This window comes from Medicago sativa, chromosome 5, assembly GCF_051527215.1.
Source record: "Medicago sativa cultivar Bolivia chromosome 5, Bolivia_mono, whole genome shotgun sequence".
In the NCBI taxonomy this organism is placed as follows: Eukaryota; Viridiplantae; Streptophyta; class Magnoliopsida; order Fabales; family Fabaceae; genus Medicago; species Medicago sativa.
The window spans coordinates 57,130,290-57,156,236 of record NC_140753.1 but is presented as its reverse complement, the minus strand read 5'-3'; the positions used below and the strand labels follow the sequence as shown (position 1 = coordinate 57,156,236).

The window sequence follows — 25,947 nt, the reverse complement described above, 5'->3', positions numbered from 1 at the left end:
TCAAGCCTCAACCTCTACCACTCACATTGTCTCTGACCAGCCTTCATCTTCAAACACACAAACACACTTTACCTTTCCAGTTCCTAACCCTGTTCAAGATTTGGAAATCAGTGATTCTGATCTTGAAATCCTTGAACAACCACCCTCAAACATCCTGGAATCTGGATATATTAATTCTGAGCTTCTGACAATTCTGAGTCAGATGCATAATCTGGTGGATCAAAGAAGGACAATTGATCTCTCAAGTGCATATGAAGACTCCTGGGCATCTCTTCAGAACCGGGCAGCTGAGCTTATCGAAGAGATCAAGGCTAAATGCATCAGAGTCAAGCAAGCATCAGTCAGAAGGCTAATGGAGCATGTGAATCAGAGTCTCAGAGTAAGAAGTTCTACACTGCTCCTGGCAAACCAGCCTTTCTTCTCAGAAACGGACTACTTGACCAGAGAAGCCAGGTTGTGTAAGCTTCTGAAGAAACAGATGGCACAGCAGCAGCAAGAAGCTAAGGAAAGGGAACAAGCTCTTCTCCAGAGGCAACAACAACTTGAAGAACTGTTGCAGAAGAAGATTGAAGAAATGGAGGAGATGAAGAAACAACAACAAACCAACCCTTAGATGCACACCCTTGTGTTTTACTTTTTGTTTGTTGTTTGTTTTATTTTCTTAGTTCTTGCTTCTGAAACCATCTTGTCTTAATTCTCTTGCTTCTGAATGCTTACTAATTCTGACTATTTAGCTACTTCTGACAATTGAATATACATGTTCATATTTTTTTTGCTCTGATTTATTTAGTTCAATTCCTATTATACTCTCTCATGTTTGAGTTTTTCTCATATCTTTTTGTCTTTTTTGCTTAAATTTATTTCAATTTTTTTGATAATGACAAAAGGGGGAGTATATGTGACAAGTATTTAAAGGCTCTGAGCCCCATTAATGGCATTTGAAATTTTTGAAAAACTTCTATCATTTTTTTTACCTTATTGGTATAAGCTATGAACGAACGAAGGAGTATCAAAATTCAAGTAAAGTTAATTGAACCATTCTTCTTATCTATAAGTTAATTCCTTCAATGATTCTATTTTGTTTTTAAGCTCTGATAATATTATTGCGCGAAAAATGAATTTAATTAACCTGGATAGAACTTAGGGGGAGCTTACAAACCTCACCTTAAAGACTATCAGACTCAGGGGGAGTTTGAGCTTACAAACCTCAGATTCTGAGCTTACAAACCTCAGAACCCCAAAGTCAACTTGTTAATTAGATTAACAACAATTGATCAATTTTAAATACTTTTGTTTGTCATCATCAAAAAGGGGGAGATTGTTGGAACAAAATGTGTTTAACAATGAACCTTAAAGAGTTTTGATGATAACAAGGTATTAAAAATTGTAAATTGGACTAGCTAATATTTGTTCAAGTGTACAGGACCATAATTATAAAGTTACATCATCATTGGTTCTGAATGAGCAAATAAAGAGCAAAAGGAAATGAAGCTTAGATGATTCTGAAGGCAAAGCGCTCCTGAAGTCAAGCTGCTCCTGAAGAAATAGCGCTCCTGAAGTAAGCTGCTCCTGAAGAATAGTGCTTCTGAAGACAAGAGGTCCAGAAGCCACATCATCAGAAGCTGCGTCATCAGAAGCTGCAGAAGTCACATCATCAGAAGCTGCATCATCAGAAGCTGCCTTATCAGAAGCTATTTCACCAGAAGCTGAATCTCAACTGGATTTGCAAAAGATTCAAGAATTGAAGAATTATCAATGCAAAAGCTGTCTATTGGATTCGAAAACACAAACAAAGGATTAGTGGAGTTTTGCAACGGTCATTTCAAAGGTGTTTGAAGGCTTGTGCTTGCAATTTGGACGAAAGCGTTGACATTGTACTTTGTACGAATTGTACAACCACGTTCTCCACTACTCTGTTTTGTGTCCACGCTTCAAGACAAGAAAACAGCTCCAGAATACGGTCTCGCCTGCATAGATGTTCCTTTGGATAAGGAATGGATTTCAAATTGGTTCTTCATAGGACAACAACCAAATCAGGCAAAAGATCATTGGTGAAAGATCAAGCTTCAACAACGACTCTTTGGTGTGCTGGCAATTTCACAACGTCTCTTTCACACCTCTATATAAAGGAGTGAAGACCTAGAGAATTGGTAATGCAAGAACGCTGAACGAAAGACTCACAAGATTTTCACAAGTACCAAACCTCTGCTGAAATTGTTCTGCATTCACTTAGAATTTCTGTGTCTCAAAGTCATATCTTAGAAATTCTTAAGTCCATTGAGTCTGTATCTGATTTGTATTGTGAGCACCTCTGATTGTATATCAAGTGTTCAACCTTAAACAATTTTCTGTGTAATTTTGTTTAGTTAGGAAGTCTCTTGCAGTTGTGCTTGAGCAGGAAGTCTCTTGATTGTGTTCTTGAGCAAAGGAAGTCTCTTGCTTGTGTGCTTGAGCATTGGAAGTCTCTTGCTTGTGTGCTTGAGCATTTGTAATCAGATATTACTCATAGTGAAATCTCCTTGGAAGTGCAAGGGGGACTGGACTACTTCCGGATTGTGGAAGGAACCAGTATAATTGCTTTGTGTCGTTCTTCTTCTCTCTCTCTGTTTTATTCCGCTGCATTTAGATTCTGATTATCACTTCAGAAGCTGTCTCGCTTAGCTTCTGATCAGTGTGTTCAGTTTTTAGGAGAAACGAAGAATTTTTCTAAAACACAATTCAACCCCCCTTCTTGTGTTTTTTTCTCACCTTCACGGTTACCCGCCCGAACCAAACCCAATTTGACGGGTTTTCCCTGTTTTGGCTGGGTTTGGGTATGGGTATGAGTTTTCCCCGATTTCAAAACACGGGTATGGGACGGGTAACGGGTATATAAGTACCAACCCCGAACCCATACCGTAACCAGTCCCAAATGAAAAAATTACTTTATGTTGATATGTCATGTTAGTTTGTTTGATAATTATCATGTTAATGAAAACTACTATTGATATTTAAAGGATCAAATAAATCATTCCGTCTAACAAATGTTAAAGTGAGTGTATTGTTGGATAATGTATTACAATGTTGCTCTTGGGGATGCAAAAAAACTTCTATTTTTTATCAAAAAAAATTATTCAATGCGTGGACGGGGATGAGGCTGGGATACCCGAACCCGTGGGGGACGGGGATGAGATTCAATTTGTCATCCATGTTGGGTTTGGGTAGGGTAACGGGTAAGTATATAAAAATCGGGCATGGGGACGGGGAAGGTAAAACCCGTCCCCACCCTACCGACCACCACAAAAAAAAAAAAAAGGTTGAAAAAGCAATCATATTAACAAAATTGAATTTCTTTTAAAAAAAAATCAAAATTGAATTGAATGAAACAAATATACAAACAAAAAAGGAGCGAAAATTGAACGAGAACAATTCTCATCTCACCGCCGGTACAACACCTCTTCTCTTTTCTTAATAATCGAATTGCTTTATTTTTCTTTCGTTAATTACCAACCTGTCCCAATCGAAGAAATTGTTGTTGTTTTGGTTTGTTTGTGTGATCGTGAAAATTCTGAATTTAAACCTATGTTGAATGCAAAACCCTAGTTCTAGGAAATTGCATTTAATTCTAGCTGCGGCTTCATGATTATGGGATCATGTTTCACACGATTTTTTAAGTCCATGTTCCTTCATAACTTCCTGCTTTTTAAATTACTTATAATTATATGATTTATCGTATAATTTTTGTTATTTGTATTACAGATTGATCCAAAATGGCCAAAGATGAACCCAAAAGTAAGTAGATAGAAACCCTTGCTTCTTCATTTGCTTAATTATAGAGCTTGGATTTCATTTGCATATATGTGAATATTAACATTCATTAATGGTAAAGCTAGTAACTTGAGAGTATTTCTTTTATGAGAAATTAGTTATTTGCAACACTCTTCTCTTACTTTATTGCTTTTGTTTCCTTCTTATAGAGACAAATGCTCAAAAAGGGATTAAACGTCGAAAAACACGACGTGAGCTTCAACCGTCATCTGAGAATAACAAGAGAACCAAGAAGTTAGCTGAAGATGATCATGATCATAGTAAGTGTATTGCAGAACAGTTGTGATACAATTTTCTTACTGTATTCTCATGTCCTTTTTCTTTGCTTCATATAGAGACCGTCTTGGATGTCGACTCAAATAAGCTCAAAACAGATGATGGAAACAAAGGAATTGAAACAAGCAAAACACCACTTAAATCTGAAGATTATGAACCTTGGAATCCTAATAAGCCTATACCTGAAGGTTTTGTACCTTGGTTGGAACATGATCATGATAAGTGTATTGCAGAAGAATTGGGACTCGACCTTGATGCTCCGATACCAGCGCACTGTAAGCCGACCTCACTTGTTCTTCAGTATTTGATGTATATGTTATATAATATTAATTAATGTATGCTGTGAATATCAACCTCTGATATCTTCTTCCGAAGTTCATTGTGTGTGTATTGGCATTCAAGTACCATCTTTTTGGGAAGTAAATGATTTCTAGTATTCAAAGTTGATACGTATCTGAATATTCATAATCACTCTTCTCTCTTGGTGATTTATATTTTGATATATATGTTTCTCACTTTTCATTACTACATTGTGTTGATAAAACTCCTATTATCTTTGCAGATGCCGATTATTTTTACAATCAGGTACTGTGTTCTACAATGTCTGCCCTTTTAACTTTTAGTCATAATGCTTTGATGACCACAACATTATATAAATATCAACTTGAAACTTTTGTTTATTGAAACTTTTAACTTTCCACTAGAATCAACTTGATGTAGCACAACTATTTAATTAGATATACCCTTTAATGTTTGGTCCATTTCTCCAACATTTGCTCTATCTTCTGTTTTTTTTCCTGGTTGTAGGCTACTCCTTCCCCAGAAGGATCATTCAATTTATATTATTCAGAATCAGAATTAGCCAAACTCGATCCACTTGATATTATCCGTCGGGCACCTACTCCACCAATAAAATTTCGATCTACATGTAGTGACTCTTCATCATCTCCTTCTGATGGAGATCCAATGGATCTTGGGTCTGATGATGACTCAGATGGTCTAGGGGGGCCGATAACAAGTTCCAAGGCAAAGAAAAGGAAAGAAGCTTACAAAAAACAGCTTGAACTCGAGTCCCGCCCTGATGCAAAAACTGCCGAATGGCTCAAAATGCTTGATGAAGACGAGGCCAGGTGGAAACCAACTAATTGATTTTAGCACTTCATTTGCTTAAGACTTTATTTCTAATTTCCAGTTTAGTTAATTTTGAGATAACTTATGTGACGCACCAGACATATGCCTAAAAAGAACGTGCTAGCTTTATGTACCTGTGTCATATTGATAGATGTTCTGAATTTCTAAAAGAGCCGTGCTATTTTCCGCAAAGAGAGTTCTCACGGAATTTTGTGAATACTGCTTTTTATATTTCTCTCGTATATGGTCTTAAGAACCTCTAAAATGTATAGCTGAAAATAATAGATGATTAATTGTAAGGCCCATAGATCATACACCATCAACATTAAATCTGATTTTTTTTTTTTGTTTTTGAAGGATTAAAACTCAATTTGCTGAACAACTTCAAACATTTAACAAAGAGTAAGAACCACTGATCCCTTGGCATGTTAGAAGCTTCAATTTCTTAAGGTTTTGCATCTCTTTCATAGCCAACAAATTCCACAATCATCTCCACGGATACCAGCAATACAAGTTGTCATTTTAGATACTGTTACACGTTGTTTCTTACAACATATGTGTATGGAAAGAAAAAGAAAAAAAAGGAAACGGGTGACACAATATTATGCCATTTGAGTTCTTAAACAGGTTTTTATTGAAGCAAAAATTACTACAACTTCTAGTTTTAGCATTAGAGACACTCTTACTCTTTTTTTTTTTTTAAAAAAAAAAGAAGATAGTCTTATTACACCTAGAATCATCAAATGGAAACTATTGTCTAATTGTCAATGGAAACAAAAGTTCCTACTTATTTTCACATAAGCATAAAAAGGAAAAATATCAACATTGGAAGCAACTTGACTAAAGACACAATGAAAGGCAAAATAATTGATTTCGCCTACTTTGTAGTTTATCTCTTGAACCTCCTAATGCAGTACTTTGTTCAATGGTTAGGTATGTTGGTCTATATGGCCAATAAGGTTGCAAGCTAGAGGGGGGTGAATAGTTTTTTAAAAAAGTTTGATTTGAAATGTTTTGACTAATTGGAAACAAGCTTGAACAATCACAACAATTACAAAAAGTTAAAACTATGTGCTAATAAGATTCAATATAGAGAGATTCACAATATAAATCTTATTACAATCAAATATTAATAGTTCTTGAACAATTTGCAAAACTTAGACAATTTCAAATCCAAACCTATAAGGAAATATAATATGCTATCAATAAAAAACACAATGTATATGCAATTGATAAATTGGATAGAATTTCATAATAATCAATCCAAGTACAATAGTGAAAACCAAATTCAAGGAATTAGATTAATTTTTATAAAAAAACTACTTCGTTCAATTAACAAAATTCTACACTATCAATTAATCAATTAACATATACAATTAACGAAAATTAAAGAGGATAAGGAAAAGAGAACGACACCGATATTTTTATAGTTGTTCACCCTTTCGTCCTGGCTTCGGGCTACGTGAACTCTTATTGGTGAAAAATGCCTCCACCAAGGTCATCCACTAATAGTAATAATGTTGAATTAATACAAATGTGATTACAAGAGTTCCTTAAAACTATCCTAGTTCTTCAACTCCTATGTAAGCACTCCCCCAAACTTCAAATACCCTTTGAATTTGGCACTTCTTGAATCTTCGAATCCTTGAATACCCATGCACCCCTTTGAACTCTTCACTTAAGTCTTTGATGCTACGTCCGGTAAACGAATCCCCTTCGATTGCAAGAACAATTAGAAAGACCCCAAAGACCTTTTGAGGTGGAATGAGATTATTCACTTCACTTTAAAACCTTGATTAAGCCCAACCAATTTCCTTGAGAATATCAACTTACAATCCCTATAAGCACCCTAGCAAATCAATGCGACTCAATGTACAAAGTGATTATAAGAAAAAGTGTTTAATCTTGAAGAATTTATGAACAATGAGTTGTTGTGACTTAGAGAGAATAGATGCAAATGATTCATTGATTTTGGTATTATGAGGAAGTGTGTGTGTGTGTGTGTGTGTGTGTGTGTGTGTGTGTGTGTGTGTGTGTGTGTGTGTGTGGGGCAAGTGCAAAATTTCGGCAAAAAACAACACAGCGAATCGATTCACTAAATGTGTGAATCAATTCAGACAGCTAAATGACAAGCAGGCTGACTATATAGATTGATACGCATCAGACACCTTTTGAATTGTTTTAAATGTTGCATACGCACACAGAACAGATGTTGCTTCAAGATCAACTTCTTGATTAAGCTCTTTGTCATGTATATATCCTTACTAATGAACCGATAATTTTTTTGTGATCAATATATTACTAACATTAAATAAATATAAGTATTTTTATGTTTTATATCGTGGACAAAATATCAAAAGTTTAAACGTTACGAACTAAATTTATTACAAGATCGACAGTTACCTGTTGTAGGGGAGAGCCTTGGTGCCGGGTCTCGAACCGAGGTTGAAGAGAGTTTCTCTCAACAACGTGACTTCTTAGGAGACAGACGAGAGCCTACAAAAGTTAAATGCCATTCGGGGTAAGGGAGCAATATTAGAAGTCTAACGAGCAATTTTCAATTATTATATAAACAAAAATTGAATAAAAGTAACACATAAAAAAAAGGAAAAGGAGCGTTATTCTCATGTTACCACCGGTACATCACCTCACGCTATATCATCTTCTATTCTCTTTTCTTAAAAATCGATTGCTTTCATCTTTTTTGCTTTTTTGCTTTCATCTTTCTAGGGTTTTGGTTTGTTTCATCTTGAAATTATTGTTTAAACCCAAGCTTAGTGTAAAACCCTAGTTCTGGGAATTTGTGTTTAATTAATTGATTTATCATTCACAATTTTTTGTTATTCGTTTTACAGATCGATCAATAATGGCCAAAGATGAACCCAAAAGTAAGTACTAGATAGTAACCCTTAATTCTTCATTTGCTTAATAATGGAGTTTTAATTTCATTTTTTTTCTTAAGTGAATTGAGTTTTAATTTCATTTGTTTGCTTATAACACAAGAATTCTTCATAAACTACTAATAATTTTAACATCTATAGAAACCAATATGACTTACAATACAATTGCTTTTGTTTCCTTCTTATAGAGACACATGCCAAAAAATGGATTAAACGACCAAAAACACGACTTGAGCTTCAAGCGTCATCTAACAAGAGAACCAAGAATTTAGTTGAAGACAAAAAACTCTGGGATGAGCATGATCATAGTAAGTTTCCTAACAGTTGGGTTGGGATACAAATTCTGTACTTTTTAATTTTACTGTTCTCGTCTCTTACTTCTTTCTTATTTGTTTCTTATAGAGACTGTCTTGAATGTCAAGTCAAAGAAACGCGTTAATTCAAAGAAATGGGTGAATTCAAAGAAACGGATTAATCCTCAAAAAAAACTAAACAAGTTGATAAACAAAATGGCACTTAAACCTGAAGCGTCATCTACGATGAAGAAGAATTTACCTGAAGAAGACGAACTCACTAATGAGCATGATCACAGTAAGTGTATTGCAGAACAGTTGGGATAAAATTATCTTTCTGTATTCTCATGTCCTTTTTCTTTGCTTCATATAGAGACTGTCTTGAATGTCAACTCAAAGAAGCTCAAGACAGATGATAGAAAGAAAGGAATTGAAACAAGCAAAACACCACTTGAACCCAAAGCCTCATTTCAAGATGATGATCCTTGGTATGATCATGATCATGATAAGTGTATTGCAGAACAATTGGGACTCGACTTTGATGCTCCGATACCAGCATATTGTAAGCCGACCTGACTTGTTCCTCAATATTTGATGTATATATAACTTATATACTATTTATGTATGCTATGAATATCAACCTCTGATATCTTCTTCCGAAGTTAATTGACGGCTGCCTATAACATTGGCATGAACTTAATCGATGTCTTAGCTTTATAATTACAAGCAAATGCAACCTTCAATCTTACAGTGTACTTGTGTGTGTGTGTGTGTGTGTGTGTGTGTGTGTGTGTGTGTGTGTGTGTGTGTGTGTGTGTGTGTGTGTGTGTGTGTGTTGGCATTCAAGTACCATCTTTTAGGAAAGTATATTATTTCTAGCATTCTTCTCTATTAGTTTAGGTCATGGAAGATTCAAAGTTGATATGTATCTCCCTCTCTTGGTGATTTATATCTTGATATATATGTTTCTCACTTTCCATTACTACACTATGTTGATGAATCTTTCTATTATCTTTTGCAGATGCCAAATATTTTTCTGATCAGGTACTGTGTTCTACAATGAATGCCCTTTTAACTTTGAGTCATTATGCTTTGATGAGCACAACCATTATATACTATTTAATTTTACAACATAAAATATACATGCTTTTGTTTTTTCACTCAAAAAAACTCGTGCTCTTTTTGTTTGTTGCTTGAAACTTGTAGCTTTCCACTAGAACCAACATGACGGGACACAATTATTTGATTAGATATTCCCTTTTACTGTTCTTTCCCATTGTCCAACATTTGCTCTATCTTTTGTTCTCTTTGTTTCCCATTTGTAGGTTCCGCAATCCCTAGAAGAACCATTCATTTTGTCAGGTTCAGAATTAGACAGATACTCTCCATTCCATAGCCCTCCTCGTGAAGTAACTCCATTATCACCTCGTTATAGAGACCTAATGGATCTTGGGTCCAATGATGCCGCAGATGGTCTTGGGGGTCGGGGTCCAATGACAAGATCCAAGAGAAAGAAATTGATTGAAGAATGTTACGAAGAGGTTGAGATTGTACTGGCCTCTGAATGGTGCATATCCATGGAAGATAAAATCTTTGAAGTGCCCGCTGTGAGGGTATGAAGTGTTTGATTTTAGCATTTAAATTGCTTAAGACTTTATTTTAAATTTTAAATTTGGTTTAATTTGTAACAATAGCCAACTAGTGATTTAACCCATGCATTTCACATGACATGTCTAAAATGAAGGTGCTTTATATATATTATTGTAAAACGCTTAAAATATATTGAACAACGAATATCCTATGCAAGGTAATCAAAATCAGACCCAACATTAAATCAGTGTAGACGAACCGGTAGTAATTAAATATTTTAATTTTTTACGAGCTCATTAATCCTCTATGTGAAAATGAGTTGTCTGTTTGTTATGACATTTAATTTTATTGATATGGAGTTCACTCTCCTCTTTTTTCGTTCACATCGCCTCCTTCACTTCATGATGTGGAAAAGTTGGATATATGACAGACATGTTAAAGCATGTAAGTCATGTTTAAGCATAAAGGTTCCTGACAGACATTTTAAAGCATGTAAGTCATGTTTCTATTAATCTTACAGAGATGTTTAAATGCTCTTATGGGTTTCGGATTAAGAAAGTTAATTGCTCTGTTTAATCTTGCAGAAACTTATCTTTTATGAACAAGTCCAGCATAACATTGGAAAAAGCTAAGGGTGCCCACAGCTTAGTTTGAGGCCTTCAATTGTGAGGCCAATTCGATCCAAAAATTACTAAAGTGGCATTGGTTTTCAATTTTTGAAGTTTAAAATGGCAGGAAAAAGTAAAATCCGGTTGAACTTGTGTAACTGGCTCAACAGCCGCTGGTTTTTATCTCGTGTGCTTGATTTTTATCTGGTTCTATCACAGGCCGGTTACAGGTGTCAATTGGATTGGGCATAGGTTTGGTTCCAGGTTGAATGGCCTGTCCGGTCTAATTTTGATTACCTTGGTTCTATTTCATATTGTTAGTTGCACTTAATTTCTAAAAATATATAATATGTTTGTAGCATTAAATTAAAATGGACCAGAGATCTTTTCTTTTTCCGAAAAGTGTCATGCAAGACACTTGTTAAGAATTCAAAAACCGAAATAATTGATATGTTTTGTGTAGATAAGTTTCTTTTTAAAGTTTTATGTGCTTACATCATTCTCAAGATAACATCAGAAGACACATCTGCTATGGTTGGACACACAAAACTTCCAAATACATATTTCCAGGAAACTTAATGCATAATATATTCAGAGAAGCGAGAAACTTGGTGGTTCAATAGGAAAAACAGAAGGTATTTCAACTTTCTGATCTATGTGCATACTTGCTTCATATGTATTATGGAATTTAATATACAATGCAATATGGAATTGAATAGTCTGAGGTTATTGATATCAAACTAGGTTTTCTAGGATGTCTTTCTGATTGTTGTTATAAATGGTTGAAGGATTCTTAGGTTTTGGAGTGTTCTTTTCTGTTGCTCAGTTTTGAGTAATATTTTGTTTGCCATTGTATGTTTGTCTGAGGTTAGAGATTATTGATATCAGTGCAAGTTTCTCTATGTTTCTGCCTGTTAATTGATAGTTAGTAGCAGGGTCTGATTTGGGCTCATATCAGAAGTGACATTTTCTGGTTATAGGCTCAGGAGGATTTCTAGTTTTTATCTTGTGTCTCTTTACTAGTTTTATTGGGTTTTGGCTTAATAAGCTGAAATCTATGGTTTTTTCTATGGTTTATACATGTTATATCCAATGAGCTGAATTGTATAGTTTTTCAAATTTGTTGCAGGTTCTTCAAAAGTAAAAAACCTTGTGGTCAAGTTGTGGTGATGAAAGCTTAGGAGGCTAAACTATGGCATGCTCGAGAATTTAGTGGGGCTATGGATGTGCACTACTTAGTGCAAAAATGAAAACATAATAAGAAGGAACAAAATTAGTGGGGCCATAGATGTAACATATTTGGAGTTTTAAATTTGAATGAAGTTTGATCTAATTTTGCAACACTTTTTACAAAATTCTCAAAAATGATAAATGTAACGTTTTTTTATTGTTACCGACAACTTTTGAATGTTATAGATAAAACTCTAAAATGTAACTAAAAATCTTTAGTAACAAGGCCTTTGACTAAAAAAAATATTCAAATGTTACTAAATTTAATTAGTAACATTTTTCTTGATTTAGTAATAGTTTTCAAGTGTTACTCAATCTCAACTATGTTGTAGTGACTTTTGCTCCCAAATTTTCTTTGCAAGTTAGACCTTTAAGGAGCCACTGTGTTGTGTTAACAGTGGGGGGAATATGGGCTCCTAGGGGGATGATAACCAAATGATCTTAGCAAAATAAAAAAATAAAAAAGGAAGTGGTAAGAAATTCAACCATGACTTCTTCAAAAGAAAGAAATTCAACCATAGTTAAAGAAAAAGCCAATACATAGTTTGCGATTCAATCTATTTAGAGAACAATGTTTGCCAAATGATACACAAAATAAATATGAATTATGGCAATATATTTTGAACTAGATCTTCAACCCATGCCAACAGGTCGTTTATAATTGAAGTATAATACTTTTTGCAATTTGAATATCTGTTTACGTGATGAGGAATGATATTTTGACAACCAATTTTAAATAACTTTTAGTGACACCTTTTTTCCTCTAATTTTATTGGACAATAACAGTAGAGAGTGAAAAATGAAGAGAGAGAATAAAAATACAATGTGAGTATGAGAGAGAGCTGTCACAAAAGTTGTTTAAAAATGGTTGTTCAAATATCATTTCTCTTATGTGATAAACATATAAATACTCAATATTTGAAGGGATTTGTATGCCTAGCTCTACTAACAATTATGAATATGATGAATATTTTGAATCAGATTCAAACCCAAAATCTCACATCTTCTTATCTTCTTTTATTATAAAAGCTTATCTTTTTTTATAAAAGCTTATTAGGTTAAGTTTTGCTTAACCCTAATTTCTTTTGGCTTTTCCCTCCTTTGTTATGCATTAAATGAACATCATTTAATGCATTTTCAAATTCAGTTTCCCTCCCAATCTATTATGACCTTTCATAAGCCAGATTTGAATTGTCAATATCTTCCTTGAATTGTCAATATCTTCTCTTAATGTCTAAATAAATTCGACCCCAAAATCAATGTTCCTCTTTTAATCTTCCCATTTATAATTAGTGTAAGACAATTGTGTCTCTGCCATAAGCCCTCTCTATGTCCTCCATTGTTGCTTCTTTCTCTGTTTCCCTCAATTCTCCAACCGTATTAGTGGTGTTGTTTGATTTGCTGGCTAATGGTGACCTAATTAAGAGGTTTCCCGACAACATGAAGCGGCAGAGGTTGGAACTGGTTCATTTGTGTTCTACTTTTTGATCTCCCATTGTCTCTCTTTCTAATTCACATTTAATCCAGATCAAACATTTGAAATTGTTCTCTCTCACCCCCCCCCCCCCCCCCTTCAACATGCATCACCGGTCAAAGAGAGAGAAGCCTTTTCAACTCCTTCCTCTGATGGACATGTTTACTGCCAGGGTTCACTGAGCTTGTAATGGATCTCATCATCTCATTCCCTCTCTTTCCCTTACCCCCTCTTTCACATTCGTTCAGATGGGCTTTTCAAATCGCAGTCTTTTTTGTGTTTCAACTTTCAACGAGCAAATAATAACATCTATGTCACTGTGAACAAATTCTGCTTGGTAAATATTAAATGTCAATTGTAAGGTTGTCTAAATCGAGATTTTGCTTCAGGTTAAAAGAGAAGAGCAAAATCGACTATCTTAAAATCTCGAAGGATTTTACTCAACTACTTTTGCATAATCGATATTAGAAATTGTAAAATCACAATCAAAATCGATGGATTTTACAAACAAAAAAAAACTTAAATCCTAAATATATGTTATAAATGGTATGTAGTCATAAATGACTTAGTTTATAAGAAATGGTAAAGTCACAATCAAAATCGATGGATTTTGCCTATTTTGGGATTTTACTACGGATTTGAGCCGTTGAAGGTGAAGAAAGTCACAAAATCTTGAATTTTAGGATTTAAGTCAAAAGTTTTGACAACAATGGTCAATTGTGGGGTGCTGAGAGCAATTTTAGAAGTCTGAATAGCAGTTTTCAATTATATAAACAATAATCCTTATTTATTAATTTTGTTACGTCTACAACAATTTAACCTAATTTTTTCCCGCTCATTTGCTTTATTAGGTTTGCAATTATTTAACTTAACAAATTCCATCTAAAAAAATGCATCGCACCAATTTCATTCCTATCATCTTGCCTTTTTTTTTTTTTGAAGAAAATATTTTCTACACTTATTTGATGTTGCACGTTTGTTCCAGAAACTATGAGCATATCAATGATCACGTTTGATGTCTTCTATTTTATACTTTTTTTCGGCGACCCTAATCCTTATTTATTAATTTTGTTACGTCTGCAGCAACTTAACCTAATTTTTTCCCGCTCATTTGCTTTATTAGGTTTGCAATTTTTTAACCTTTTACACTTTTTTTTTGGATTTTTTTTTTAATTTCATGCCTTTTGTTTTTGACATCCTTATCCTAATTTATTAATTTTGTTACGTCTGCAGCAAATTAACCTAATTTTTTCCCGCTCATTTGCTTTATTAGGTTTGCAATTATTTAACCTAACAAATTCCATCTAAAAAAATGCATTGCACACCAATTTCATTCCTATCCTCTTGCCTTTTTTTTGAAGAAAATATTTTCTACCATATCAATGATCACGTATGATCCTTCTTTTTTTTGTCAAGAATTTTACACTTTTTTTTTTGGATTTTTTTTTAATTTCATGCCTTTTGTTTTTGACATCTTTATTTATTAATTTTGTTACGTATGCAACAACTTAACCTAATTTTTTCCCGCTCATTTGCTTTATTAGGTTTGCAATTATTTAACCCAACAAATTCCATCTAAAAAAATGCATTGCACACCAATTTCATTTCTATCCTCTTGCCTTTTTTTTTTGAAGAAAATATTTTCTACCATATCAGTGATCATGTATGATCCTTCTTTTTTATACTTTTTTTTTTGTCAAGAATTTTACAATTTTTTTTTTGGGTTTTTTATTTATAATTTCATGCCTTTTGTTTATGAGATCTTTATTTATTAATTTTGTTACGTATGCAACAACTTAACCTAATTTTTTCCGCTCATTTGCTTTATTAGGTTTGCAATTATTTAACCTAACAAATTTCATCTAAAAAAATGCGATGCACACCAATTTTATTTCTATCCTCTTGCCTTTTTTTTTTTTGAAGAAAATATTTTCTACCATATCAATGATCTTACGGGTTAAAGATTATTTATTAGTCTCTATTATAGTCGAGAAAACCCGTGCAACGCACGGGTCAAAAGTCTAGTTTCCATGTAAACTTGGTTATACAGTTAAAACTCTATAAATTAATAATGTCGGGACCGGAGAAATTTATTAATTTAGAGAGTTATTAATTTATCGATAAATTAATAATTATTAATTTAAAGAGTTTTTAAGTAATTATACTGTACATACCATACAAAAAGGCAAATTAGTCTATGCCTCTTAGAATTACGTTGCAGCGAACCTTGGGACTCAACGTAAATTAGTAACTACTGTGTCTATATGCATTGGAAATCAATAATGACTTTTGAAGTACAATAAATGTAAACAAGAGGAACAAATGTGTTCAATGTATTCTTAATATTTTTTTTCAGTTTCTATGAATTATTAATTTATGATTTTCTTGGGACAGAAAATTATAAAGGGATCTCCCGAAAAATTATTATCTTATTATTTTATCGAGTTTTTCAATTTTTTACATTGGTTCAAGTCGGGACCGGACAAATTTATTATTTTAGAGAGTTTATTAATTTATCGAGTATTAAATTAAAGAGTTTCTACTGTATATACCTAAATTATTGATAGGATTACCGAATTTTCTTTTAAAATATTTTCAGATTTCATACATTTTATGAAGTGTTTTAATTTGTCTACTATGGATTATCACATGTTATTTTTTCACCGTTACCTATTATATATTGCATTTTATTATTCGTATGTCAATCCCTTTACAATAAATCTGAGCGGAGCACGGGTCAAAAATCTAGTTGAATTGAATGAAAGTAACACATAAAAAATAAAAAAGGAGCAAAAATTGAACAGAGCGCTATTCTCATAATACCGTCGGTACAGCACCTTTCGTTTTATCATCGTTTATTCTCTTTTTTTAACAATCGATTGCTTTCGATTTTTTCTTTTGTGAATTAGTAACTTGTTCCAATCGAGAAATTGTTGTTGTTATTGTTTTTGTTTGAGTTTTTTCATCTTGAAATTATCTGCGTTTAAACCCAAATTGAGTGCAAAACCCTAGTTCTGGTATATTGCGTTTAATTCTGGTTGCGGCTTCATGATTATCATACAATTTTTGTTATTTGTTTTGCAGATCGATCCATAATGGCCAAAGATAAACCTAAAAGTACGTAGATAGTATTAGTAACCCTTACTTCTTCTTCTTCATCATAACACCAACCCTTAATTATGTGAAAAAAAATTAACATTAATTCATTCATTATAAAGCTTATAATACATGCATAAACCACTAATTATCATAACAACTTGTATTTCCTTCTTATAGAGACACGACTTAAGCTTCAAGCATCATCTAAGAAGAGAAACAAGAACTTAGCTGAAGATAAGCATGATCATGGTAAGGGTATTGCCCATCAGTTGGGTTGGGATACAAATTCTCTATTTTTAATTTAACCTCACTCGTCTCTTACTTAGTTCTTATTTGCTTCTTATACAGCCTGTCTTGAATGTCAAGTCAAAGAAGCGCATTAATTCAAAGAAACGCGTAAATTCAAAGAAACGGATTACTCCTAAAAAACCACTAAACAAGTTGATAAACAAAATGGCACGTGAACCTGAAGTATCTTCTACGATGAAGAATAATTTACCTGAAGAAGACGAACTCTTGGATGAGCATGATCACAGTAAGTGTATTGCAGAACAGTTGGGACACAATTTTCTATTTGCAGCACTCATGTAATTTTTCTTTGCTTCATATAGAGACTGTCTTGAATGTCGACTCAAAGAAGCTCAAAACAGATGATGGAAACAAAGGAACTGAAACAAGGAAAACACCAATTGTACCCAAAGCCTCATTCCAAGATGATGATCCTTGGTATGATCATGATCATGATAAGTGTATTGCAGACCAATTGGGACTCGACTTTGATGCTCCGATACCAGCATATTGTAAGCCGACCTGACCTGTTCCTCAGTATTTGATGTATATATATGTTACATACTATTTATGTATGCTGCGAATCTCAACCTCTGATATCTTCTTCCGAATTTCATTGACGGCTGCCTATATCATTGGCATGAACTTAATCGATGTCTTAGCTTTATAATTACAAGCAAATGCAGCCTTCAATCTTACAGTGTATTTGTGTGTGTGTGTATGTGTGTGTGTCTTGGCATTCAAGTACCATCTTTTAGGAAAGTGAATTATTTCTAGCATTCTTCTATTAGCTTTGGTCATGGAAGTTTCAAAGTTGATACGTATCTGAATATTCCTAATCTCCCTCTCTTGGTGATTTATATCTTGATATATATATTTCTCTCTTTTCATTACTACACTATGTTGATGAAACTTTCTATTATCTTTTGCAGATGCCAAATATTTTTCCGATCAGGTACTGTGTTCTACAATGAATGCCCTTTTAACTTTGAGTCATTATGCTTTGATGAGCACAACCATTATATACTATTTAATTTTACAACATAAATATACATGCTTTTGTTTTTTTACCCAAAAAACCCGTGCTCTTTTTGTTTGTTGCTTGAAACTTGAAGATTTCCACTAGAATCAAATTGATGTGCATGACACAATTATTTGATTAGATATTCCCTTTTATTGTTCTATCCCATTGTCCAACATTTGCTCTATATTTTGTTCTCTTGTTTTCCCGTTTGTAGGTTCCGCAATCCCCAGAAGAACCATTCATTTTGTCAGGTTCAGAATTAGACAGATACTCTCCATTCCATACCCCTCCTCATGAAGTAACTCCATTATCAGAGCCAACTGATGACATTCTATTTTCACCTTCTCATAGAGACCGAACGGATCTTGGGTCCAATGATGTCGCACATGATCTTGGGGATCAGGGTCCAATGACAAGATCTAAGAGTAATAAATTGCTGGAAGAATTTTACAAAGAGGTTGAGATTGAAATGGCCTCTGAATGGTGCAAATGGCCTCTGATTTTACAAAGAAATTCCATTGAAGAGCCCTGTGAGGGTATGAAGTGTTTGATTTTAGCATTTCAATTGCTTAAGACTTTATTTTAAATTTGGTTTAATTTGAAACAAGGGCCAACTAGTGTGTTAACCCATGCATTTCACATGACATGTCTAAAATGAAGGTGCTTTATATATATTATTGTAAAATGCTTAAAATATATTTAACAACGAATATCCTATGCAAGGTAATCAAAATCAGATGCAACATTAAATCAGTGTATACAAACTGGTAGTAATTAAATATTTTAATTTTTTTACGAGCTCATCTCTATGAGAAAATGAGTTGTCTGTTTGTTATGTTTTCAATTTTATTGATATGGAACTTCACTCTGCTCTTTGTTTCGTTCACATCGCCTCCCTTCACTTCATGATGTGGAAAAGTTAGATATATAAGTTCCTGACAGACATGTTATTATAGAATCAACATTAAAAACACTTGATTTATTAATGATTTACTGGGCCAATTCAACCATCAAAGTTCCTGACAGACATGTTTAGGCATGTAAGTCATGTTTCTATTAATCTTGTTGAGAGGTTTAAATGCTCTTACGGGTCTTGGGTTAGGAAGGTTAATCTCTGTTTAATCTTGCAGAGAGTTGTCTTTTATGAACAAGTCCCACATAACATTGGCCAATTTGATCCAACAGCCGCCGGTTCTTATCTTTATTGCCTGATTTTTATCTGGTTCTATCGCAGGCCGATTATAGGTGTCAATTGGACTGGGCATAGGTTTGGTTCCAGGTTGAATGGCTAGTCCGGTCCAATTTTGATTACCTTGGTCCTATTTCATTTTCATAGTTGCCTTTAATTTCTAAAAATTTTACATGTTTGTAACATTAAAGTGAAATGGAGTAGAGATCTCTCTATTTCGAAAAGGGTCATACAATACACTTGTTAAGAATTCAAAAACCGAAATAATCGACAAATTTCATGTAGAAAAGTTCCTTTAAAAGTTTCAATGTGTTTACATCATTATCAAGATAAAATTTTCACTTTGAACTTCTTAACAAGTGTCTTTAGCATTTCCCTTCCTATAATAAATTGACATCTCCATTACTATTAAGTGATGTGTAAATGTTTAATTAATGTCATCAATTTGAAAAATGTTTGAATTTATAACATTAATAAGTCCAAAATCATAGTAATGAAGACCTCCATTTCTTTTGAGAAATTGTGAAGATCCTTGAACAATGAAATACAAATCGTCATTTTTGAAATTGTTACAAATTGTTTATTTTATTCTTTTGAAACTCATTCAACTAACAGAAGCAACAAGAGAAAAAATCGTCAGCCTTTCCAAAAGAAAGGCATCTACCAACCAAGACTTGCAACCAACTTGCATAGCACAACTAAGTCTATGATCTTCAACATTCAAATTCCTAGAAACCAAATTGACAGACCCTTGTAATCCTTGAAAGCACCCAAAAGTAGTAAACCCCTTCGGGAAGCAACCTGCATCAACCTGAATAACATAAGCATGAGTTGATTGAATCTAAACCGGTTGTGCACTCTGCTGCCTACACTTCTTTGGTACAACTTGGTTAAATTCCAAAACAAAAGAGGAAATAAAGTGGGTGGATTATAGGGTGAAGGATCAATTAAGTCCTTCTTCGGTGGACCAGAATAAAAATATCATTAGATTCAATCTAGGGTCAAGATTTATTGAAAATAAAAGTTAAATCGTTTAAAAATTGTCGGGGTTCCGTCATATTATATGTCAATGACGACAGCCGCGCTGATCTCATTATTAATGTATAAGGTGGACTAGACTGTAAAGTTGAAATATAAAGATAAATAACATTCAGGCTCATATAATTATTAGGATATAACCCAAGTGGGAGATTGTATTGCACTTTTTCTCCCTATCTTTTGTCAATTGTGCGATTTTGCACCCCATGTTTTTAAGCAAGTGATTTTGCACCCCATCCTTTTCCCCCATTCTGATTTGAATGCCCCTCGTGTGTTTTAGTGATGATGTGTCTAATTTTGATGATGTGTCTTCATTTAATGTTTGCCATGTGTGTAAATGTAATTTTTTAAAAACAAAAAATTGATTTTGGAAATTAAAAGAAAGGGAAAAAAATTGCTAAAAAAAAGGAAAAAAATTAACAAATCCGCCATGGACGGAACCAGTAATCAAAATCCACCACCGACTTCCACCGTCAGAGACAATTCTCCACCGCCAGAGCAATCACCGGAGAACCTCCGTCACGTCAACGGTATGATCAACAGAAACCATTAAAACCAATAAAACCCATATCTTGTTTCCCTCAAACTTATAAAAACGCAGATCCATGGTAATTAGAAGAAAGCCAAAATTACTGTCACCACCGCAGTCTAATTCGTCACAACAACACTGTCGTTTTCCCTCAACCACAACACCACTGTCACTATCCCTCTCACACAACCCTATTTCTCTGACGGTTCGTCGCCACGTCCTGATCTCTGGCCAAATGCATGATTTAGGAACTGGTGTTGATGAACTAGGAATTAACTGAAATGGTTCTCGACCATATGATGAAGATGAAGGGAAAAAATAGGATGAAGATGAAACAAGTGTTGATGAACTGGTGTTGTTGAAAAGGTTATGACGTTGATGAACAACAATACCATGAAGTTGAAAGGGAAAAAAATGTGAAAGGTTTTTCTTTTTAAGTTTTACGATGTTTTAGATAGATATTTTTTGTTTAAAAAAAAATCTGTGAATAAAATCCAAATGGAAAAAAAAATTATAATAAATAATTGGGGTTTTTTAATTGGTTTTAGTTTTAATTTTATTTTCTCTCTCTTCTCTCTTCTCTCTCTCTCAAAAAAAAGTTTTAATATTATTTTTGTTTTAATTTTATATTTTAGTTGGTTTTTGTTTTAATTTTATTTTAATTGGTTAATGTTATTTTAATTTTAATTTTATTTTAACAAGATCCATATTTTCTTTTAATTTCCAAAATCAATTTTTTGTTTTTTTAAAAATTACATTTACACACATGGCAAACATAAAATGAAGACATTTCATCAAAATTAGATACATCATCACTAAAAACACATGAGGGGCCTTCAAATCAGAAAGAGAGAAAAGGATGGGGTGAAAATCGCTCGTTTAAAAACATGGGGTGCAAAATCGCATAGTTGACAAAAGATAGGGGGAAAAATGCAATTAAGCCTTGAATTATATTCTAATGTCCTTATGTGAACAAATATCTTTATAATAATTTCATTAGTTATTTATGCATTGATGATCAAATTAAGTAATAAGGCTAATTAGATTTTTATGTAGATAATTAATTAATTGATATGAACTCAATATGAGTGAATGTCTGAATTGTCCATTGACAGAATAATGGGAAACCTAATGGTCATCACACTATAAGAGGTTGTGGTCCCCAATACACCATACATTGTCTACTCTTTTCTCCCCATCTAAAGAGAACTTGAGGCATGAAGGTGACGGTTGAGGAAAAATCAAATCAACCGTCCCACATAACATTGGGAAATTGAAATTATAGTGTGTGGAGCATGAGTTATAAGTTGAAGTCTGTACCTCATCAAACTAAAGCTAAGGGTGCCCACAGCTTAGTTTGAGGCCTTCAATTGTGAGGTCAATTTGATCCAACAGCCGCCGGTTCTTATCTTTATTGCCAAATTTTTATCTGATTCTATCGCAGGCCGATTATTGGTGTTAATTGGACTGGGCATAGGTTTGGTTCCAGGTTTGAATGGCTATTCCGGTCCAATTTTGATTACCTTGGTCCTATCTCATTTTGATAGTTGCCTTTAATTTCTAAAAATTTAAAATGTTTGTAACATTAAAAGTGAAATTAATGGAGTAGAGATCTTGTCTATTGCGAAAAAGGATATGCAAGACACTTGTTAAGAATTCAAAAACCAAAATAATCAACAACTTTCATGTAGAAAAGTTAAATCGTTTAAAAATTATCGGAGTTCTCCTATGTTATACGTAAGTGACGACAGCTGTGGTGATCTCATTATTAATGTATAAGGTCGACTAGATTGTAAAGTTGAAATATAAAGATAAACAACATTCAAACGTGCGCCTAAAAAATTCTGATATAATTATTAAGATATGCAACCCAAACGGGAGATTGTTGGAATATTTTTTATTTTTTTTTTAAGGAAAATTGTTGGAATATTTTATTATTTAATTATATTCCAATATCCTTGTGCCGACAAATATCTTTGTAATAATTACATTAGTTATTTATGCATTGGTGATCAAAAAAGACTAATTAGATTTTTATTTAGATAATTAATTAATTGAAGAGAACTTAACGCATAACGTGCACCGATTGAGGAAGAACCAAATCAGCCGTCGTTAACCGTCTTCTATGTTTTCATATCAGGATCTGATCATATTCATGATTTGGTTTTAATTAGTTCCGCTAAAGATTTCTACTTTTGTCTTGTATTATGCACGTCTTGTGAAATTGATCTATATACACTTAATTCCGACAGGTAACGCCATTACAAAACCACGTCTTGTTATTGGAGAACCATGGAATAGCAATACCTTTCTTCATTTAATACCTTAAACCAATTACCTTTGTTTTATCGTGAAATTTCATGAATTATACAATATGAGTGCAAAACCCTAGATCTGGGATATTGCGTTTAATTCGTTTCATGATCATATGAGCATTTTTCACATGATATTTTTAAACCCTTGTTTATTATTAGCTTCCTGCTTTTGAAATTGCTTCTAATTAATTGATTTATCATTCACATTTTTTGTTATTGGTTTCACAGATCGATCCATTATGGCACCCAAAAGTAAGTAAATAGTAACCCTTACTTCTTCATTTGCTTAATTATGGATTTCATTTGCTTATGTGAAAAAAAATTAACATCCATTTATGGTAAAGTTTACAACACATATAACAAATTGTATTTCCTATTGCTTTTGTTTCCTTCTTATAGAGACACAACTTGAGCTTCAAGCTTCTTCTAAGAAGAGAACAAGGAATTTAGCTGAAAATGAGCATGATCATAGTAAGTGTATTGCCCAACGGTTGGGTCAGAATACAAATTCTATATTTTTAATTTTACCGCACTCGTCTCTTACTTTGTTCTTATTTGCTTTTTATAGAGCCTGTCTTGAATGTCAATTCAAAGAAACGCTTTAATTCAAAGAAACGGGTGAATTCAAAGAAACGGCTTGCTCCTCAAAAAACACTAAACAAGCTGATAAACAAAATGGCATTTGAATCTGAAGCGTCATCTGTGATGAAGAATTTACCTGAAGAAGACGAACTCACGGATGACCATGATCACAGTAAGTGTATTGCGGAACAGTTGGAATACAATTTTCTTACTGTACTCTCATGTCCTTTTTCTTTGCTTCATATAGAGACCATCTTGGATGTCGACTCAAATAAGCTCAAAACAGAAGATGGAAATAAAGGAATTGAAACAAGCAAAACACCACTTAAATCTGAAGATTATGAACCTTGGAATCCTAATAAGCCTATACCTGAAGGTTTTGTACCTTGGTTGGAGCATGATCATGATAAGTGTATTGCAGAAGAATTGGGACTCGACCTTGATGCTCCGATACCAGCGCACTGTAAGCGGACCTCACTTGTTCTTCAGTATTTGATGTATATGTTATATAATATTAATTAATGTATGCTGTGAATATCAACCTCTGATATCTTCTTCCGAAGTTCATTGTGTGTGTATTGGCATTCAAGTACCATCTTTTTGGGAAGTAAATGATTTCTAGTATTCAAAGTTGATACGTATCTGAATATTCATAATCACTCTTCTCTCTTGGTGATTTATATTTTGATATATATGTTTCTCACTTTTCATTACTACACTGTGTTGATAAAACTCCTATTATCTTTGCAGATGCCGATTATTTTTACAATCAGGTACTGTGTTCTACAATGAATGCCCTTTTAACTTTTAGTCATAATGCTTTGATGACCACAACATTATATAATATTTAATTTTGTCATATACAATATAAATTTCTGTGCTTTTGTATTTTCACCGCAAAAGAAAAATCTGCTTTTGTTTGTTTATTGAAACTTTTAACTTCCCACTAGAATCAACCTGATGTAACGCAACTATTTAATTAGATATACCCTTTAATGTTTGGTCCATTTCTCCAACATTTACTCTATCTTCTGTTTTTTTTTTATTGTAGGCTACTCCTTCCCCAGAAGGATCATTCAATTTATATTATTCAGATTCAGAATTAGACAAAATCAATCCACTCGATTTCCCACGGGAACCTACTCCACCAATGGAATTTCGATTTGCATCTCGTAACCCTCCATCATCTCCTTCTGATGGAGATCTTGGGTCTGATGATGACTCAGATGGTCTAGGGGAAGAAGCATTGTACAATAAACTTCTTGAACTCGAGTACTCTGATGCAAAAACTGCCAAATGGCTCAAAAGGATTGATGACGATGAGGCCAGGTGGAAACCAACTATTTGATTTTAGCACTTCATTTGCTCAAGACTTTATTTCTAATTTCCAGTTTAGTTAATTTTGTTGTAACTTATGCGACGCACTAGACATATGTCTAGAAAGAACGTACTTTATTTGTACAACCTTTGTAAAATGCTAATATATCTTGGGTTTGATGATGACTCAGATGGTCTAGGGAGGCCGATAACAAGATCCAAGACAAAGAAAAGGGAAGAAGCGTACAAAAAACAGCTTGAACTCGAGTCCTGCCCTGATGCAAAAACTGCCAAATGGCTCAAAAGGATTGATGACAATGAGGCCAGGTGGAAACCAACCAGTTGATTTTAGCACTTCATTTGCTTAAGACTTTATTTCTAATTTCCAGTCTAGTTAATTTTGTGATAACTTATGGGACGCACCAGACATATGTTTATGTATTATTGTAAGCGTTGTCCTATGCCATATTGATAGATGTTCTGAATTTCTAAAAGTGTCATGCTATATCTCGCGAAGAGAGTTCTCGCGGAATTTCGTGAATACGGCTTTTTATACTTCTCTCGTATATGGTCTTGAGAACCTCTAAAATTTATAGCTAAAAATAATATTAATTGCAAGTCCCATAGGTAATGGAAAATCAAGAATTTATGCAAGTGAAAATAGATCATACACCATCGACATTAAAACTGATTTTTTTTTTTTTAAGGATTAAAGCTCAATTTGCTGAACCGCTTCAAACCTTTAACATAGAGTAAGAACCACCGATCCCTTGGCATGTTAGAAGCTTCAATTTCTTAAGGTTTTGCATCTCTTCCATAGCCAACAAATTCCGCAACCATCTCCACGGATACTAGTAATACAAATTGTCATTTTAGATACAGTTACACATTGTTTCTTACAACATATAAATAGAAAGGAAAAGAAAAAAAAAGGAAACAGGCGACATGGAAATGATGGGTTCATTTGAGTTCTTAAAGTGGTTTTTATTGAAGCAAAAATTAGTACAACTTTTAGTTTTAGCATTCGAGATACTCTTACACCTATAATCATCAAATGGAAGCTATTTTCTAATTGTCAATGGAAACAAAAGTTCCTACTTATTTTCAAATAAGCACAAAAAGAAAAAATAACAACATTGGAAGCAACTTTGACTAAGGACAGAATGAAAGGCAAACTAATTGATTTGACATACTCTGTAGTTTATCTCTTAAACCTCCTAATGCAGTACCTCGATTATGCCTCTATTGTATCATGAT

At 33.5% G+C, this 25,947-nt stretch overlaps 4 protein-coding genes across 5 annotated transcripts; all 4 read left to right on the top strand.

The window, feature by feature from the left end:
- The first annotated feature begins 3,738 nt into the window (after window positions 1-3,738).
- Window positions 3,739-25,231, top strand: LOC146923357 (uncharacterized). Of its 2 annotated transcripts, none has more exons than XM_085708544.1 (7): window positions 3,739-3,771; window positions 23,191-23,262; window positions 23,360-23,545; window positions 23,621-23,836; window positions 24,124-24,146; window positions 24,425-24,702; window positions 24,882-25,231. In XM_085708544.1, the coding sequence occupies exons 1-7, from the start codon at window positions 3,750-3,752 to the stop codon at window positions 24,949-24,951; spliced, it is 867 nt and encodes a 288-aa protein (XP_085564670.1). In that variant the 5' UTR covers window positions 3,739-3,749; the 3' UTR covers window positions 24,952-25,231. The 2 variants fall into 2 exon arrangements, with proteins under 2 accessions (XP_085564670.1, XP_085564671.1); XM_085708545.1 differs by lacking the exon at window positions 3,739-3,771 and adding an exon at window positions 23,020-23,043.
- LOC146923360 (uncharacterized) lies at window positions 4,100-5,742 on the top strand (the record flags this gene model as incomplete). The annotated part of the gene is made up of 4 exons (XM_085710519.1): window positions 4,100-4,358; window positions 4,646-4,668; window positions 4,891-5,213; window positions 5,572-5,742. Coding segments are annotated over 4 exons (654 nt in total), but the record flags the coding sequence as incomplete, so codon positions are not given.
- Window positions 8,081-10,244, top strand: LOC146923359 (uncharacterized). Its single transcript, XM_085710518.1, has 6 exons — window positions 8,081-8,102; window positions 8,303-8,422; window positions 8,517-8,705; window positions 8,781-8,969; window positions 9,429-9,451; window positions 9,733-10,244. The coding sequence occupies exons 1-6, from the start codon at window positions 8,081-8,083 to the stop codon at window positions 10,024-10,026; spliced, it is 837 nt and encodes a 278-aa protein (XP_085566644.1). The 3' UTR covers window positions 10,027-10,244.
- Window positions 16,761-18,416, top strand: LOC146923358 (uncharacterized). The gene is made up of 4 exons (XM_085708547.1): window positions 16,761-16,943; window positions 17,020-17,208; window positions 17,629-17,651; window positions 17,935-18,416. The coding sequence occupies exons 1-4, from the start codon at window positions 16,862-16,864 to the stop codon at window positions 18,304-18,306; spliced, it is 666 nt and encodes a 221-aa protein (XP_085564673.1). The 5' UTR covers window positions 16,761-16,861; the 3' UTR covers window positions 18,307-18,416.
- Window positions 25,232-25,947: the final 716 nt, after the last annotated feature.

What these genes read in the sequence shown, in the direction of transcription:
- LOC146923357 (XM_085708544.1), top strand. Translation starts at nt 3,750, where the DNA reads ATGGCCAAAGATGAACCCAAAA. An exon ending in CACGGATGACCATGATCACA is followed by an intron (nt 23,546 to 23,620) that starts GTAAGTGTATTG and finishes TGCTTCATATAG; the next exon opens with AGACCATCTTGGATGTCGAC. An exon ending in ATTGATGACGATGAGGCCAG is followed by an intron (nt 24,703 to 24,881) that starts GTGGAAACCAAC and finishes ATGATGACTCAG; the next exon opens with ATGGTCTAGGGAGGCCGATA.
- LOC146923359 (XM_085710518.1), top strand. Translation starts at nt 8,081, where the DNA reads ATGGCCAAAGATGAACCCAAAA. An exon ending in CTGGGATGAGCATGATCATA is followed by an intron (nt 8,423 to 8,516) that starts GTAAGTTTCCTA and finishes TGTTTCTTATAG; the next exon opens with AGACTGTCTTGAATGTCAAG. An exon ending in CCAAATATTTTTCTGATCAG is followed by an intron (nt 9,452 to 9,732) that starts GTACTGTGTTCT and finishes TCCCATTTGTAG; the next exon opens with GTTCCGCAATCCCTAGAAGA.
- LOC146923358 (XM_085708547.1), top strand. Translation starts at nt 16,862, where the DNA reads ATGGCACGTGAACCTGAAGTATCTTCTACGATGAAGAATAATTTACCT. An exon ending in TGCTCCGATACCAGCATATT is followed by an intron (nt 17,209 to 17,628) that starts GTAAGCCGACCT and finishes TATCTTTTGCAG; the next exon opens with ATGCCAAATATTTTTCCGAT. An exon ending in CCAAATATTTTTCCGATCAG is followed by an intron (nt 17,652 to 17,934) that starts GTACTGTGTTCT and finishes TCCCGTTTGTAG; the next exon opens with GTTCCGCAATCCCCAGAAGA.